This window comes from Lonchura striata, chromosome 13, assembly GCF_050655825.1.
Source record: "Lonchura striata isolate lonStrDom1 chromosome 13, ASM5065582v1, whole genome shotgun sequence".
In the NCBI taxonomy this organism is placed as follows: domain Eukaryota; kingdom Metazoa; phylum Chordata; class Aves; order Passeriformes; family Estrildidae; genus Lonchura; species Lonchura striata.
In genome coordinates, this window is record NC_140715.1 from 15,315,287 (window position 1) to 15,330,899 (window position 15,613).

Genomic DNA, 15,613 nt, shown 5'->3' on the forward strand with positions numbered 1-15,613 from the left:
AGTGGTGGGTTATGTGTCATTCCCAGGTGGGGGAAGAAGAAAACTAAGCAGAATAATTACAGCAATTTTGATTATTACAATGCACTGCAGAAGTATATCTGTGATCAAGTTGTGCTCTGCTGTTGCTGTGTTTGCCAACACTGAGGCAGTTTTGCTGTCCATTATACTCTGCAGTGTTAAAAAAAAAAAACAAACCAACAAAACACTTTTTGAGGTCAAACTCAAAGACTCAATCCTGCAACAGAAACAGAGCACCATGTGTGGAGCATACAGGTCCCAGGTCACTTAATGGTCAACTCCCTGCTTGGAGGAGAGGCATTACCAGGTTCTGAAGGGAGCCTGGTCTGGTTCTCCTCGTTTGCAAATGGGAAATCAGTAGATAACCCCAAAACAACTGTTTGATGGGTTGACGGGGCTGTAAAGGCACTAGAAACACTGGGTGGTGAAAAGAATATTTGTCAAATCTTGCTTTGTTTTTTAAATGTTTAGCTAGAGATCTGTGTCTTTGAATGTGTTTGTAATATGGAGTCTGGTTTTTCCTTAAGGTCTCCTGTAATGGCTGGAGGACTGTTTGCAGTCGATAGAAAGTGGTTCTGGGAGCTGGGAGGGTATGATGCAGGTCTGGAGATATGGGGAGGAGAGCAGTATGAAATATCCTTTAAGGTGAGCCATGTTCTCTGGAAATTACTTTTGTTTTGTAAAGTGAGAATTTGTTCTGAGGCGCAGAATGTGAATGATCTGTCTTGTCGTTTTGCGTGTGACTAAAGGTGAAAGAGCTGGGAGTAGTAAGATAGTGCACAGGAGAATCAGCACTGATGTGAGCAGTGACCTGTGAGGGTGAGTTTTGGAGCAGGATTAGCTGGGCTGTCCCCATTCTGTGGTCACAGCTCCAATGCAAGAGCTTTTCCCAGCAAGGGTAAGTCAGCTGGTGTGGAGCTCTCTGCCTCTGGGGCTGCTTTGTGCTCACCCTGGCAACATGATGAAATACTTTCTCCTTGAGGGAAGGAGGATTCCAGTTCCAGGAGGACCTCAGTGCTCAGCTGGAGTTCTCAGAGAGGAGAACAGCTTTGTCTGTAGTCAGTCCAGCTCATCCCTAGCTGTGAGGAACTAAGCCAGGAGGAAATCTTCAACAACTGGAGTCATTACTGTTGCTGGCAATGATTTTGGGTCATTATCTGCCTGGCCTGGGGACAGTTGTGCCACTGATTGACTGAGCTGGTCGATGGAGGGCTTTAAGATTTAGCCAGCTGCCCAAAAATGCATACAAAGAGTAACAAGTCACTGTAACCCACCAAGACTGCTGGTTCCTGTGTTTGGCTGGACTATGGAACTCTGAAATCCAGTTTGGGAAACCCACTAGAATGTCCCAAGCCCCTGAAGGCAGGTAGCAAGTCCATAACCTGGACTAAACTGAGTAAAGATATCTACAGTAAACTCTGTTTGAAGTTTCTTTCAGAGGTTGAATATTTGATTCTACAGCTGTCTGGATGCCACTAATCTAAGCTAGCTGACCTTACATGAGGCTAGAGGATAGCAGGGATGTAATGCACAGTTTGGCTTCAGCAGCTAAAATTCTGTCTCCCCTGGCAAGTCAAGGCTCATACTTTACAAAACAGATTCCAGGATCTCCATGCCTCTGAACAGTTCAGAGGAATGCAGAGTGTGGCACATTGCTGTACACACACCCCATGTGCTACTGGGCAGCACACAGTGGGAGAAAAGACACTGATTTTGAGACAGCCTTTTCTTCCATCATTTCCTCATCAAAACCCATAAGTCACCTTGGATGTCCCTTGTCCTCTGTGACATTGGCAGGAGGGGAGGGGTGAGGGCTTCCTCTCTTGGGGTGTCATTGTGCTTAGAGCCATTTCACCTTTGTGTTGTGTGTAATGAAATTGTGTGAGGTGCTCATTCTCTGCAGGAGGGGCAACATTCAGCCTCTTCCTCTCTGACAATGCTGGTTTCCAAGAGTGATGACAGTGGCTGGGCAAACCCTTTGTCTTCAGTGCCACAGCAGACAGTCACACTACTTGATCTGCAGGAAATAAGACTGCCTCATTCATCTGTTTGCTTATCCCCTCTGAAACATGCTGTGTTTTATTTCAGTCCAGAGATGGTAATTTATGGAGGGATAAATTTGCTTTAATTAATCTCTGCAAAGACCCCCTTTTTCTTTCATTGTGCAACAGAAAAAAATGAAGTTTTCACTGAAAGAGGCTCAGTGTATTTTCAGAAATTAAGATAAATTGATACATTCATCTGTGGCTGATAGATTTAATAATTCTGCTGGAATTGCAAGAATAGAAGGTTTGTTCATAGAATTTATGAAGCTATGACATTTCCTGGTGAGCTTAGAGCTATGTTTTTACCTTTAGAAGCAGACTGAAATTTTGTAGTTAAAGGTGCACTGTCAAATAATTTAAAGTTCTGGCTTCAGGTGTGGGGTGCCCACTTTCACATTATTTATTATCTCATGGGAATGCAGATTCTAAGCATGCCAGATTTACAGCCCAGCTTTAACAAAGAAATCTGTTCCTGTCCCTGGGTGCCATGGGTGCAGATTCTCTTCTGTACTGCTGGCCTGTGCTCCATTGCAATGGATCTGGCCTTCTCAAGGCTCACCAGGAGTAAAGGACTTCTGGGGGAGGTTTTTTGTGTTTTGGATTTTTTTTTTTCCTTAAGCATATTCTTCTTTTGGCCATTCATGTACTGTGCTTTGCTGGTTTTGCCTTTATTTTAAAATACAGGGCTCTGTTGCTGAGAGACTGGAAATAAACAAGTTTATTTAGGAACCTCTTGCCTTTCTTTTTGGAAATCATACGTATTTCTGTTATCAGCTGGCTCTGCTTCCTTCTGAACAGAAATTTTCAAGCAAGCCAACAGAGAAAGCATCAATGTTTAACACCTCGGAAAACATTTAGCTAGAGGGTAGATCTAACTCTAGAAACCTTGCACTTTGTATGAAACATGTGCATCAAACATGGTTAGAAAATGTTGCGTGTAGGAGGAACAAAAAAATTGAGGTGAACTTTCAAACCTTAACTGCTGGTTTGTTGTTTTCTGGGTCTTAGCAATCCCTTAAAACAGAAATGTGAGTTTAGAAGTGAAGGAGTTGATCTATCTATTCCATATTCGAGCAGAAAACAGGCAGTGCTTCCTTCTCTTGACCTGTGTGCATGCAGAGCAGCTCGGTGTCTGTGAGCCAGCACTGCTGCAGGTCAGGGTGACCCCAGGCACAACAGGCAGATCACAGTCTGCAGTGGTAGTTACAGGTGAATTCCCAGGTGCTGACCTTGAAGTGTTTCTTGTATTTTGGAGAAAGTGTAAACAAGCATTCACAGCTGCCTGTGGGGCATTTGTCACCTTTCCTTTCTGCTGCCTCCTGGTTCCTCTCTTGCAGTTTTTTCTGGTCTTTTTCTTTATCTTCCTGATTGTGGAAACAAAACTCAATTCTTTACCCAAAGTTATAATGGACCTTTCCTCTCCTGAACACAATTTAACAGCTGCCTACGTAAGCGCTACGTTTTTGTTTTTTTTACATAAATAAGTGCATTTAATTTGGAGCAGTGTGAAGCATTTAAACTGTTCCCTTCTGCAAGTGCTACTTTGTACAGCACTTAGCTATGCTCAGTTTTATTTGAGATGGTGTTGCCTCTTTTCCAGTATTTTTGTGGCTTCTATTCTGTTTGGCTTACATAAATCTTCACTAAACTGCTTCACGCCTCTCTTCCATAAATACATAGTCTGTGATGTTTTTTGGTTATGGGGAAACAGAAGAGTAAAAAGGGATATGTCTGACTTGTGTAGGCATAAATATAGATGTACTTTGTATCTCAGATCTGAGTGGTGTGGTTGTCAGTCCTTTAATTGCACACTGTACTTGAAGAGCAAAGAATGAGAATCCAGAATGTCCCACTCCAGGGGATAAATCATTTCAGTTTTAGAAATGTTTGCCTTGTAATTTGGAGATTGTAAAGCCTTCATGAAAGGCAAAGGGCTCAGTGCAAACAAGCCAAATTGACAGTTGCCCTGAAAAGAACAATTAAAAGGTAGACAAAAGAGCTGGTTAGTACTTGTGGTCTACAATTCTTGCTTCAGCAATAGGAAAAGAGCCATTACACTTATTCTGGTCATTGTAGGTCATTGCATTTTTCCAGATCCTTTTCCCAAACCATCAACAAGGATTGCTTCTGATTTCCACAGCTTAAAACGTGTTACATGTTTTCCAACAAATCCAAGTGCTCTATGCCTTCTGTTCACATGTCTAATGCCTGCCTCTCCCTTGCCCCATGCCAGCAGCACGTTTCTGATTCCCATTTTGCCACTGGGCTCTGGCAGGTGTGTAGTTAGGGTGCAGCTGCCAAGGGATCCCTTCTGACAGCATTTCTACTTGTGTTGCTGAAGTTAGTGCTGATTGTGAGCCTGCACTGCTTATTCCAGGCACACCCTCACTCCACTTTCCAGCAGCTCACGTTTGCCCACACTGGAACAGGCCAGGCATTCTGCTGCTTTTTTTTTGTTTGTTTTGGGGTTTTGTTTGTTTGTTTGTTTTTTAGCCAGCACATGCTGCTTAATTCTGAGGCCCTCAGCTGCACTACAGGGTGGCTTCTTTCCTATCTGGTGATGCACAGAGCAGTTTCAGACCATTGACTTGAATTTTTTGCCTCTGTGCACCTTTTTCTTGGTTCAGGTTCCTGAGCAGCCTCCCAGCAAGCAGCAGCAGGGAAGTGCTCCCCTCCACTCCCTGAAATGTGGTTATTACAAAGTGCTGTTATTACTCTCAAATGCTGCAGATGGTGAGGATGGCTCTGCAGGTGTGTGGTGTGTGAGAAGGTGCTGTGCAAACACATAGATCCCAGTGCCTCACGGGCTGCCTTAATCTCTCAGAGAGCACCAAGTCCCAGCAGCAGGAACAGCTGATGCTTCCAGTATAGAGGATTACAGTTTTCCTGAGTTATTGCCCTTGCTTTCATCCTCTCAGCTACTCTGTTATAAAGAAAACCCCCTTGACTTATCCTCTGTGCCCTTTTCCTCCTACCTTTCAGTGTGTGCTCACACAACCAGCCAGCTGCTCTCTGTAGGTCCATCCCATGGTCTTCATTTCTGTCTCTTGCAGAAGCAGTTTTATTTTCAAGGCTTAACTATCCTTTGTATTTTTTTCCTCTCTTGGGAAGCATTGGCTCATCGTGGTGCAGTCTTTGGAAACCATAAACCTTGTATACCCAGATAATTTGTGTTCACACACCAACTGCAGCATTGTATTGTGTGTTTGAGAGGAGAGGTTCAGCTGTCTTACCTGACATTGTTTTCTGAAATTGCAGAAAGGGAATTGGATCAGCATAACATTCCCATGTAGAGAATAGGTGGCATATTATCTGCTGCTCTCACAGCGTACTGACTGAATCAAAGGCTCTGGAGTCGCTTTATGAATATGGAGTTACAGCTCTCCAGGCTGCTGGGAAGATGGAAGCAATATCACCAGTGTTAGTTTATTTCCCTTGTGTGGTTTTTATTATTAGGGTGAGATTGTGACCTTAGCTAAATCTGCTCAGTGTGCCCGTTGACCTCAGTGTAGCCAGGTTTTCTCTTAATTCTAGCAGATCTGTCAGCTGCTGGATTCCAAGCCCAAAATGAAGATTGGCAAAATTGTGCCTGAGGAGGAAGAGAAATTTCCTGTTCTCTCTTGATGAGATCTGATTAGATTATTGTAAGAAGCACTGTCTGCCTGACCGGCTTTAATTCTTGTTCTTACAGCGTAAATGGCTGTTTGAAATCAGGTGCAAGTTCAGGCTCTGACGTTTTCTGTCATGTCAGCTGAGGAGTGAGGCAAGATGTGTAAAACACCTAGAGGAAACAGGCCTAGAGAAGGCAGTAAGTGCCAGTCAGTGTTGTGGGGAAGGCACAAGGTGCTGCCCCACAGCCCAGAACCATTTCAGCTGTCTGACAGCGCAGTATTTTTAGCAGTGTACATTCTGGTGTGTCATTCCTGGGAACTGTACTCTTGTTTAAAAACAACCAAATATCAGTAACTGAGTGGAAGCATTCCCTCAGCTAGCACACAGCTATTTTGGGTTTGCTTCTCTTGCATTTACTCTTTGACAGACCCCTGGATGCGATTCTCTGACCTTTAGCTCTGGCTTTCTAATGCTTTTGTTAGCTGTGCTTTACCAATGCATATCACGCTCTTTCTCTCTCCCCTTTCTTCCAGTTGTATAGATAAGGACTGGTAATTGTCTTTATGGAGGTTGTAATGAGTTCTGTCACCACACAAAGCAGCTCACTAATAAAATAAATCAAAGCAGCAAGGAATGAATGGAAAGCATGCCTTTAAAATTAGATTTGTACTGCGGGTGCCGTACTGTCACTTGCAGTGTGAGGCAACGTTAAAAAGGCACAGAGGTGGCAAAGTACCTTGAGAGGGTCACTGAGCTCTGCTGGTAGGGATTAGGAAGCCTTCCATTGCCTCCATTGCAGCATCATTTGCAAGTAAATATTTTAAAGCATGAGCAAGAAAAGAGCAAGTCAAATTGATGTTAGGTTTTACTTATTAAGCAACTCAGTTAAGTAGCTTTTCTGATCACATTGCATGTGTTCGTGTGATGTTGTCTTCTATGCCTGGAGTCTTGTACCAGCTTGGAGCTCTTGGCCCATCAGTTCTGTGCAGCTTCCCACTCCTGCTGCCTCTCCAGCTCTGCAGCTCAAGGACAGCTCTATCCTCTCCAGCTGTACCAACTGCAGGGCTCTGCTGCTCAGCTTGCACAAGGACATCGTGTTCCAGAGAATTGCATTTGTAGTGGCCTGGCTGAAAGCTTTTCCTTAGAGACAGGCCAGGTGAGGCATCCTGTGGGCAGGCAGCAAGGAAAGCAGGCTGGTGTTTGCCAGACTTGTGTTACCCCAAAATGCAGCTGCTGTGAGCCCCTTGCTGCAGGGTGCAGTGCAGGGTAGTGCAGGTTGTTGAGGAGTGTGTCTGTGTAACTGAGCTCTGGGCTTCTGCTGCTGCTCCTGAAGGTTTTTATGGTTCCCAGGTCTGTTGCAGCTCTTACAGCCTTGCACAAACCATTTCTGTCCTAGAAACACAAACCATGTCCAAATTCCTGTTTTCTCAGCCTGTTAATTTCCCAGCAGCAAAATCACAGTCTGGCCCTTTGTAGCCAAAAGCACAGTCACTGCAGAATAAAAAGCATTTCTAATTCTATAAGAAACTTCACAGAAGCTGTGTGCTAGTTTCTTTTTCATCTCTTCTGCACCAGCCTCTCAGGACACAGCAGGGACAAAAGGAATGAAATTCTGTAGGAGTGTTTGTCAACTTTCTTCGTGTCTCTCTCACCATAACGACATGTAATTAAGTACCTTGAACTTTAGAAATTGCCCATGAAAAATATTTCTCTAACTGAGAGCAACCAACCTCCATTAGGTTATACACAGTCAGCAAATGACTGTAATTATTAGGGCCAGCAGACAGAGCTGAAACTCCAGAGGACTTTAGTGTCAGAGCTAATAATTATGCAGCAGCCTTGGCCAAATATTTCTCTTCCAAGCTAAGTATTTAATATTGTCACTGTAGAATATTAATGGAATTGCCTGCTATGTGTGAAGCTGTTGACTAAGCTCATTGTACAGTGAACTGTGGTGGCTCAAATTAGCCCCAGTGAGCAGGAAGACCAAGAGCACTGCATCAGCCTGCCTAAAATCCACAGCCTTTGGGGCACTCCCATGGGATCTAGGGACAAACAGAAGAGCAAAGGCAGTGCCTCCCTCCAGGAATTCAGAAAGTAATTTCTTTGGCATTCTAAAGGGTACTTTTTCTTTAAGTATTGATTGGATATTTCTGAGAAACACAGAAATATTTCTTAAACCTAATGAGGTAGATTGGCTGGTTTAGAAAACGTCTCCATTTGTTTCACTTGGACAAAATTACTACATCCATACTATAAATAAAGAATAAAAGAAAGTTGTTGCAGAGTGCTGGCACAAAGTGAAATCTTCCCAGATGGGGGAGGAAGCTTTTGGGCCCGCTCTAGACATTAACCCAGCATCAAGGTAGTCATCTCCAACTAGCAGTGTGTTCTAGTGACTTCCTGAGGGCTTTTTTAAAGCTATTTATGTGTTCAGCAGGCAGAGATTTCCACTTAATTGTAAGGCTGCAAAAGCAATGAATGAATGTCAGCAATGAAACCATAAAAGAGCAGTGATAACCACGGGAAAAAGTAGCAGTTTCTTCTGATTTCTGGCACTTGAACAGGCTCATGAATTCCCTGGAGCCTTTTGCATAACACATGACCACCTGTACTAGGGAGATGGCCTCCCTTTTACAGCCTCGTTACACAACCTACACCCAGGGTTTTTTATGGCAGCCCAGTTTAACTATTGTGGTTACTATTGCTGTAATAACATATATCAGTTTATAGCGAGGTGTGTGCTGTTTTCTCATTGCATGGATTTTTTTTCCCTGCTCTTTTCTGTATAGAAGGCTTGAGAGCCCTTGTGCTAAATCCAGGCTTGCTGAATGGCTCTAAGCAGGTTGTTATAGGATTTGGGACTAAGGCAAGGAGGGGAGGGGATTTGGGAAGAGTGTACTTTAATGTAAAAATCTGGGTTACGTTTTTTTATTACTTGGAAGTATTTTCTTTTTCGTTTTCCTCCATAAAGCCAAGACTAAATGTTTCCCTGCTGTTCCACAGGTATGGATGTGTGGAGGGCGCATGGAGGACATCCCTTGCTCTAGAGTTGGTCATATCTACAGAAAGTATGTTCCATACAAGGTTCCCACAGGAGTCAGCCTGGCAAGAGTAAGTGGCAGTGGCATTCCCCACAGCAGGAGTCTGACTGCAGTGAGACCATGCTGTTGTCTACTCTCACCCCATAATGGGAAGCAAATGTAGGGGTTTTTGTCTGTAATTTGCACTTGTACAGTGCAAGCTGAGCAGTTGTGCAGTGGTGGATGTGTAGCATAAAGGGAAGAGAGCCCAGGGAGCTGCAGATGTGTGTGTGAACAGCTGCCATGCTCCAGACATCAGCCACTGCTGGGTGCTGGGCAGGGACTTTGTGATCAGGAGCTGCCTATAAAAACAAGATATGGCTTTATTTGTATAATAACTTCAGTCATTTTATAGCTGTGCTCTCTAAGAGCAGCAAGCTTCAGCAGGGTGATTGGTTTTGGTGATTGAAAGACCTCTCAGCTTCAAGCATCACAGACCACTGAATGGGCAAGCTGTAATTTTCCACAATGGAATGTTCTGTGCCATCTTACTTCTTAATCTAGTGTATCCCAAAGAAGAAAGAGCTTTCGTCTGTCCTGCACTGGGTTTCTCTAGCTGATTTTCAAATTGAGGAGGGATTGCATTGCCCTCTGGTGGGAGAAAAACATCCTAGGAGCAGGAAGACTGCAAAACGAAAAACATCAGAGAGGTGCCCTGCTGTTCTGAAATCTTAAGGTTTGCACAGTGTTACAGTGCTTTAATGGCATCACCCCAGTTATAGATTTGGATTAATTCCTCAGCCCAGCAATGACCTGTCAGAATGACAGAGCACTCTCCTGTCTGTGCCATCTCTTCAGGAGGGAACTGTACTTATTTTGATTCATAGTACTTTGATTTCAAATATTTGGCTCTTTTGTACTCCCACGGTGCTGGAAGGAGACAGAGAGGTAGGAACAGCTGTTTCTTGGCATCTTAACAGACACCTTGAGGTAAACACCTGCTCCTGTTATGTGCAGGTTGCATTTGGGGCAGGATCAGCACGCTGCTCACTCTTAGCTTGCTCACTTTTTTGGTAGTAAATGATCACTGCCGGACTGAGCTTCAGGTGAAGAGTCACAACTGCACATGCACATTACAAGGAGCACCAAGAATGTGCCTGATGTTGCCAGAGAACAGCCCAAGGTCCAGCACTCTCAAGGGCACTGTGACAAGCAGGTTTTCTTGAGTGGGTGATGTTTGTTGCTGTCTTGGAGGTGCACAGGGGATTAAGCTTTACAGTAATATATGAAATGTGCTGCTGTGACAAGGTAAAGCCCTTTGCTCCGTTCTGAAGGGTCATCACCTGAAAGCTCCATATTCCTGAGGTATCTCAGAGTTTTACCCAAGAAAATGGAAAAATAGTGCTAAGAAAGAGTATTGTGACTAGAGCTTTTCAGAAGGGAGTGCTTCAAATCCCATTCCTAGATGGATATAAAAGATGCAATAAGAAGGATTTAAGAAAGCAGCTTTTTGTCAGAGACCTTTGAATGTCCTGTGGTATTTACCAGCATCATGCTCTGACTAGTTTCCTTACAGAAAAAAAGGATAAAAAAGCAACTTTTGATTAATGTTGTTTTTCTTAGCCACAAGGAACTAGATATAATGGCCAAGTGCCAGCATTCTGTTCTGACCTCAACTGAAAATATCTTTCTAAAAGTCCCTTGGAACTACAGAGTAATAAAAATAATCTTTGTCCTGAAGCTGGAGAGAGAAAGAGTGGATGTGAATGAAAATCCTTTCTGAGCAAAAACACGCGAGCTGCTCTGAATGCTGATGTGGTTTGTGCAGCACTCTCAGGTGGTTTCCCCTCTCGTTCTCTCCCACAGAACCTGAAGAGGGTGGCTGAGGTGTGGATGGATGAATATGCAGAGTTCATTTACCAGCGCAGACCCGAGTACCGGCACCTCTCTGCGGGCGACGTCGCCGCTCAGAAGGAGCTGCGCAACAACCTCAACTGCAAAAGCTTCAAGTGGTTCATGAACGAGGTTGCCTGGGACTTGCCAAAGTTCTACCCACCAGTGGAGCCTCCAGCAGCTGCCTGGGGAGAGGCAAGTTTGTGCTCTGACATCTGCAGTTTGGTTTTGTAAGGCTGCCCATGTGCCTCAGTTGCTGTGAGTAAGGTGCGAGCGAGTGTTTAAAGATCTGCTTGATGTTTCAAAACCCAAAACTCCTCTACCATTGCACTGGCCTGATCAAAGCAGGCAGTTGGGCAGGCAGCTGCTTCTATTAGTGCACAGCTCCAACGAGAATAGAGACTTGGCTTGTTCTGCATGTTGTGTATTTAGCAGAAAGCAGAATACGCCAGAGGGAGGATTAGGGAGAGGTGGCAGCTGAGCAATAATGAAATCTTGTATTTCCAAAGGGCTTCACAACTGTGTTGAGCTACTCTTGTTCTTAGCTTTCCCATGTGAAAGGCAGGAAAACCATCCTTATTTTTGCAAGTCAGCTGTGTTCTAGATATAGAATCACGCCAGGAGCAAGGCTGTGAATTGTTACATGGAACTGTTGTGGCTGAGTGTTTTGGGTCATTTAAAGAATCACTGGCAAAGGTGTTGGCAAAAGTAGGTGTAATATAAAAGTGAAAGCATGACAAAGTTTATTGGTAAGGTTCAGTCTTACTACTTTCTAGAGGGTTAAAGCACACAGAGAAAAAGCAAACTAAAATCTAAAATCAATCTAAAATTGAAAAAAATCAAAAATTACCTGTGTTAAGACTGGGGATGGAAAAGGATAAGGCTAAAAAAGAATAAGAGAGATCCTCCCATGGAGTCACAAGGTTCAGAGTGGACCCCTTACTAGCTCTGAACTTAACTAACAGTTTAAACCTAGCGGTTTAACAGCACTTAAACTTAACAGCACTTAATCTATAGCTTAAGTTAAACAATTCAACAAATAGAATTTACTCTAGCACAAGAGTAACTCACAAATCTAAGGTACTTAAGAATCCAGAAGAGCAATATTCATTGTACATTTGCTATAGCATATTCACACTGGCATAGACTTAAGGGAGGATGTACAAGGTAAAGACCTGTGAAAAATGGCACCACCAGACAGCCCAGCCCACAGTGGGCTCTGCAATCCCGTCACTGCTGGGTTTTGCTGTGTGCTGGGGGTACCACTGGGTCCCATTTTGAGTTCTGTGCTTTCTTCCAGCTGTTACTAGCCAGCTCACACTCAGAGTTAAGAGAGGAATCTTCAAAACTGTCTTCATACAAATACTGCTGCAATTTGAGCTTCTTTCCTGGTAGGAATAGGAGATTCAGTGATTAATTCACTATTTCAGATACGCAATGTGGGAACTGGACTGTGTGTGGACACTAAGCATGGAGCCCTGGGATCCCCACTGAGGCTGGAAAACTGCGTGAAGGACAGAGGAGAGGCAGCATGGAACAACGTGCAGGTAACAACCTGATAAATCATCAGCCCCCAAATCTGGGCAGGGACAGGTTCCAAGGACAATGCCGAAGAAAGGCCATTCAGAGCTGTCAGGTGCACCCCAAGGCTCACATGCTAATCGTACTTTGGTACAGGATGTGGCTTGTGCTTGTGGCACAGGGGGTTTGGAGCCTGGCAGATTGTGCAGAGCTTTTACCTCTGGTTTGAAGTTATCAGAGGGAACAAAAGAAATGACAAGAAAACAGTGTGCCAAAACAATAAACCAGTAACAAGGCAGCTGTAATATGTAACAAAGTGAATATTAACTTCAAAGCTTGTGCTGAAAGAAGTGATAGAAGAGCATCATGCATATTAATGAACCTGCAGGAGCATTCAATAACTGTTCACTATCATCCTTCTGACAGGAGGCAAATGCATTATAAACACCCAACCATTGCTGGAGAGATGAAACCAGCCAGGTTATAGATTCACCCTCTCAACATATGAGGTGCCAGAAACGACAGCTTTATTGTAACAGAAGGGAGGAAAATATTAGTTTGTCTAAACTGTAGCAGCTGAGCTGAGAAGGAATCAAGAAAACAATGCCTCTATTACAGAGCCATGCATAACTCTTCAGGGAATGGTTTCAGTAGTAGGAGACAGAGGGTTGTTGCATATCAATTTGATGCATGAAAAATAGAAACAAAACCAATTTACTCAGGCACAGTCCAAAACTAAGCCTCTGTTGTGTCAGGAGGATCTTGAAAATTAGTTTTGGCTTATGTTTAGGAAGAGAATGCGGTTTGAACTTCTGAGTAGCATTGAGCCTAAATGATTGTGGTAATTTCTCTCTCAAGAGGGATTTAAAAGACAGCCAAGAACAAAGTAGTTTCTTTGTGCAAAAGTTTTTGGCCACACTGCTTCAAATAGCAGCACCCTGATCATTACTTGTCTTTCTGAGTGCACCATGAGAGATCTCTGAGGAGAACTGTTCCTCCAGCTGACTCCAGAGGGGCCTTCAGAACAGCTTTTTCCATAGGGACTGGAAGGGAGGCATGCTGGCTGGCAGCCCTGCAGAAGCACATGGGCTGGTGCTGCCCTTCCATCAGGGCACTGCATTGCCAGGCATAGGTTGTGCTCAGTTACTGGAGTAAAACTCTTCCTCTGCTCTGTCGAGTCCCTCCTTCATTTCACCTGGGAGTGCTGAGAGTTCATTGCAGGGTCAACAGAAGGGAGTTCCAGGAAGCAACGCCCAAGTGTTTGCCCTTCCTGCACTCCTGTGGGTGGGGTGGGAAGCTGTGGCTCCTGGTCTCTTGTCCCAGGAGTGTGGGACAATTTCTCAAGGTGACTGCAGGCTGCCTTTGCAGACTCTGGTGTTCACTGCCAGCGTTAACTCGGAGCTGCTGGAGCTCTCTGGCTTTTTTGCTGGCTGGGAAGGGCTGTAATTGGTCAGCTGCTCACTTAATCCTTGATGTATGTCTGCATTGCAGAGACATCCAGGGCTGCTCTAGTACCCAGGCTGACCAGCAAGGCTGGCTGCAGTAGCACAGTCTCGTTTCACATGCTGTGTGACTGCTGGTACAGAGTCCCCCTGGTCAGGAGTCCCAGGCCCCAGAGACAGGAGGAGTTTTTCCTCTAGAAGATACTGTCCTTCCCTTGAAGCCATCCCCAACCTGTGGGCACAGGGAGCACAAGTATTATGACCAGCCATTGTGAGGGTCCTGTTTGTCCTGGCAGGTATTCACCTTCAGCTGGAGAGAGGACATCCGTCCAGGGGATCCTCAGCACACCAAGAAGTTTTGTTTTGATGCCATTTCCCACAGCAGCCCTGTGACCCTCTATGACTGTCATGGAATGAAGGGGAACCAGCTCTGGAGATACCGAAAAGTGAGTCTGTGTGTGTGGGTGTACTCTCATCTAAGGTGTCAAACTGCCTGAGGCGCTTACATTTCCTGAAAATGTCACCACAATGTTTTATTCCTTCTCTTAATGTAGCTGTAATAAGAGAATCTGCAGAGAGTCTGTTGTCATTGTACCATTGTTTGAAAAGAGGTGACTCCCCTGTTTCACTGGTTAGAAGGGTGAGGACCCCAGGGCTCCTGAGCAGAGGACACTGTGCAGTGTCCCCACAGCTGACAGTGAGGTGAAGCAACGCCCTTCTGTTTGCAGAAAGGTGTTCTGAGAGTGGTTTGTTCTGAGCTGCAATGTCCTGCCAAAAGTAGATAAGGATTTATTCATCCTCCGACTAAGCAATGCTATTGTGGGCCACAGGTAAGTAAATTCTTGTCCAAGTGCCCTGTCCTAGTCCTTGCAATCTGCTGGCACAGTGCCTGAGAGGGATGCTGCAGGATTCCAGCAAGAGCCCCTGGGAAGCTTTAGAGAGTCCCAGTGCAGGTGTGAGGATTGGGCTGCATTTTCTTGGAAGGGGTGGGAATGAACCCAGACACTTGTCAACCAGTTAAGTGTGGAACAATTCAGATACACCCAAGTGACATAATGGCTTGCCTAGGTTTTTAAGACTTCTCTCTGTTGGTTTTAAAACAACTTTTCTTCTCCACTTATGCAACCTCACGTCAAATTTCTCTCCTCCAGGACAAGACCCTCTACCACCCAGTCAGCAGCAGCTGTATGGACTGCAGTGAGAGTGATCGAAAGATCTTTATGAATAGCTGCAATCCTTCATCTCCAACACAGCAGTGGATATTTGAACACACAAACTCAACCATCTTGGAGAAATTTAACAGAAACCTTGATCTTTAAAAGACTGAGATAAAATATATATATATTTTACAATTATAGTTTTTACTGGGGAGGGTTACAAAAAATTTTTTTAATACTTTTTTTTAAACACTTAATGAAGGCAAAAGGGAGAATCTCAGGAGAAGGTTAACTAGCAGGCCAGTCTTTATTGCGAAGATGCTGCATCCTTCTCTTCTGGGAATGGTGGAATTTAAAAGGCTTTGCCAGAGCCACTTCTGTGCTGAGACTGAACAGAAACTCTGTTTTTAGAGGAGTCTGAATGTGTTTCAAATGGCGCTTTTCATTTTTTACCTTTTTTGTTTTATTTCCCACTGGGGTCTAGTGTTAAATGATTTTGTTATCCAGGACCCTGCAGGACTTTTTGTAGCTGCTATACCACCCACTGAAGCATTCCCAGATAGGTGCTTTATCTTCCAAACTCCATATAAGTAAAACATTGAAGACAAGATTTAAGCCTCCAATGAAAAAAAAAAAAAAAAAAAAAAGAAAAAGCCCATTATTGTAAAATGAAATGTGTATTTTTTTGCCCTGAACCAAATATATTTCAAACAGGTTGAGTATTATTACTTTCCAAATCATAGCTCTGATGAAGGAATGAGCTCTAGTGGAAGTGCAGCCAAGTGTTGGGAATATGGCTGTTGTTATTAGCCATGAGGAATCTAGGTTCTGGTCCATTCACTTTGCAGTCAGTTTGTCACTCACTGTTGAATCTTCAAGGTGAAAGATTAGCAGAGGGTTTT

The 15,613-nt window shown here is 44.1% G+C and overlaps 1 protein-coding gene across 1 annotated transcript in view; it reads left to right on the forward strand.

Annotated features, from left to right (window-relative positions):
- Positions 1–15,364, forward strand: part of GALNT10 (polypeptide N-acetylgalactosaminyltransferase 10) — a 75,452-nt gene extending 60,088 nt beyond the window's left edge. The window contains exons 7-12 of the mRNA XM_021552285.4: positions 546–663; positions 8,682–8,789; positions 10,565–10,786; positions 12,022–12,138; positions 13,851–14,000; positions 14,706–15,364. Of these exons, the coding sequence (XP_021407960.1) occupies positions 546–663; positions 8,682–8,789; positions 10,565–10,786; positions 12,022–12,138; positions 13,851–14,000; positions 14,706–14,873 (883 nt within the window). The 3' untranslated portion in view covers positions 14,874–15,364. The remainder of the gene's footprint in view (positions 1–545; positions 664–8,681; positions 8,790–10,564; positions 10,787–12,021; positions 12,139–13,850; positions 14,001–14,705) is intronic.
- Positions 15,365–15,613: the final 249 nt, after the last annotated feature.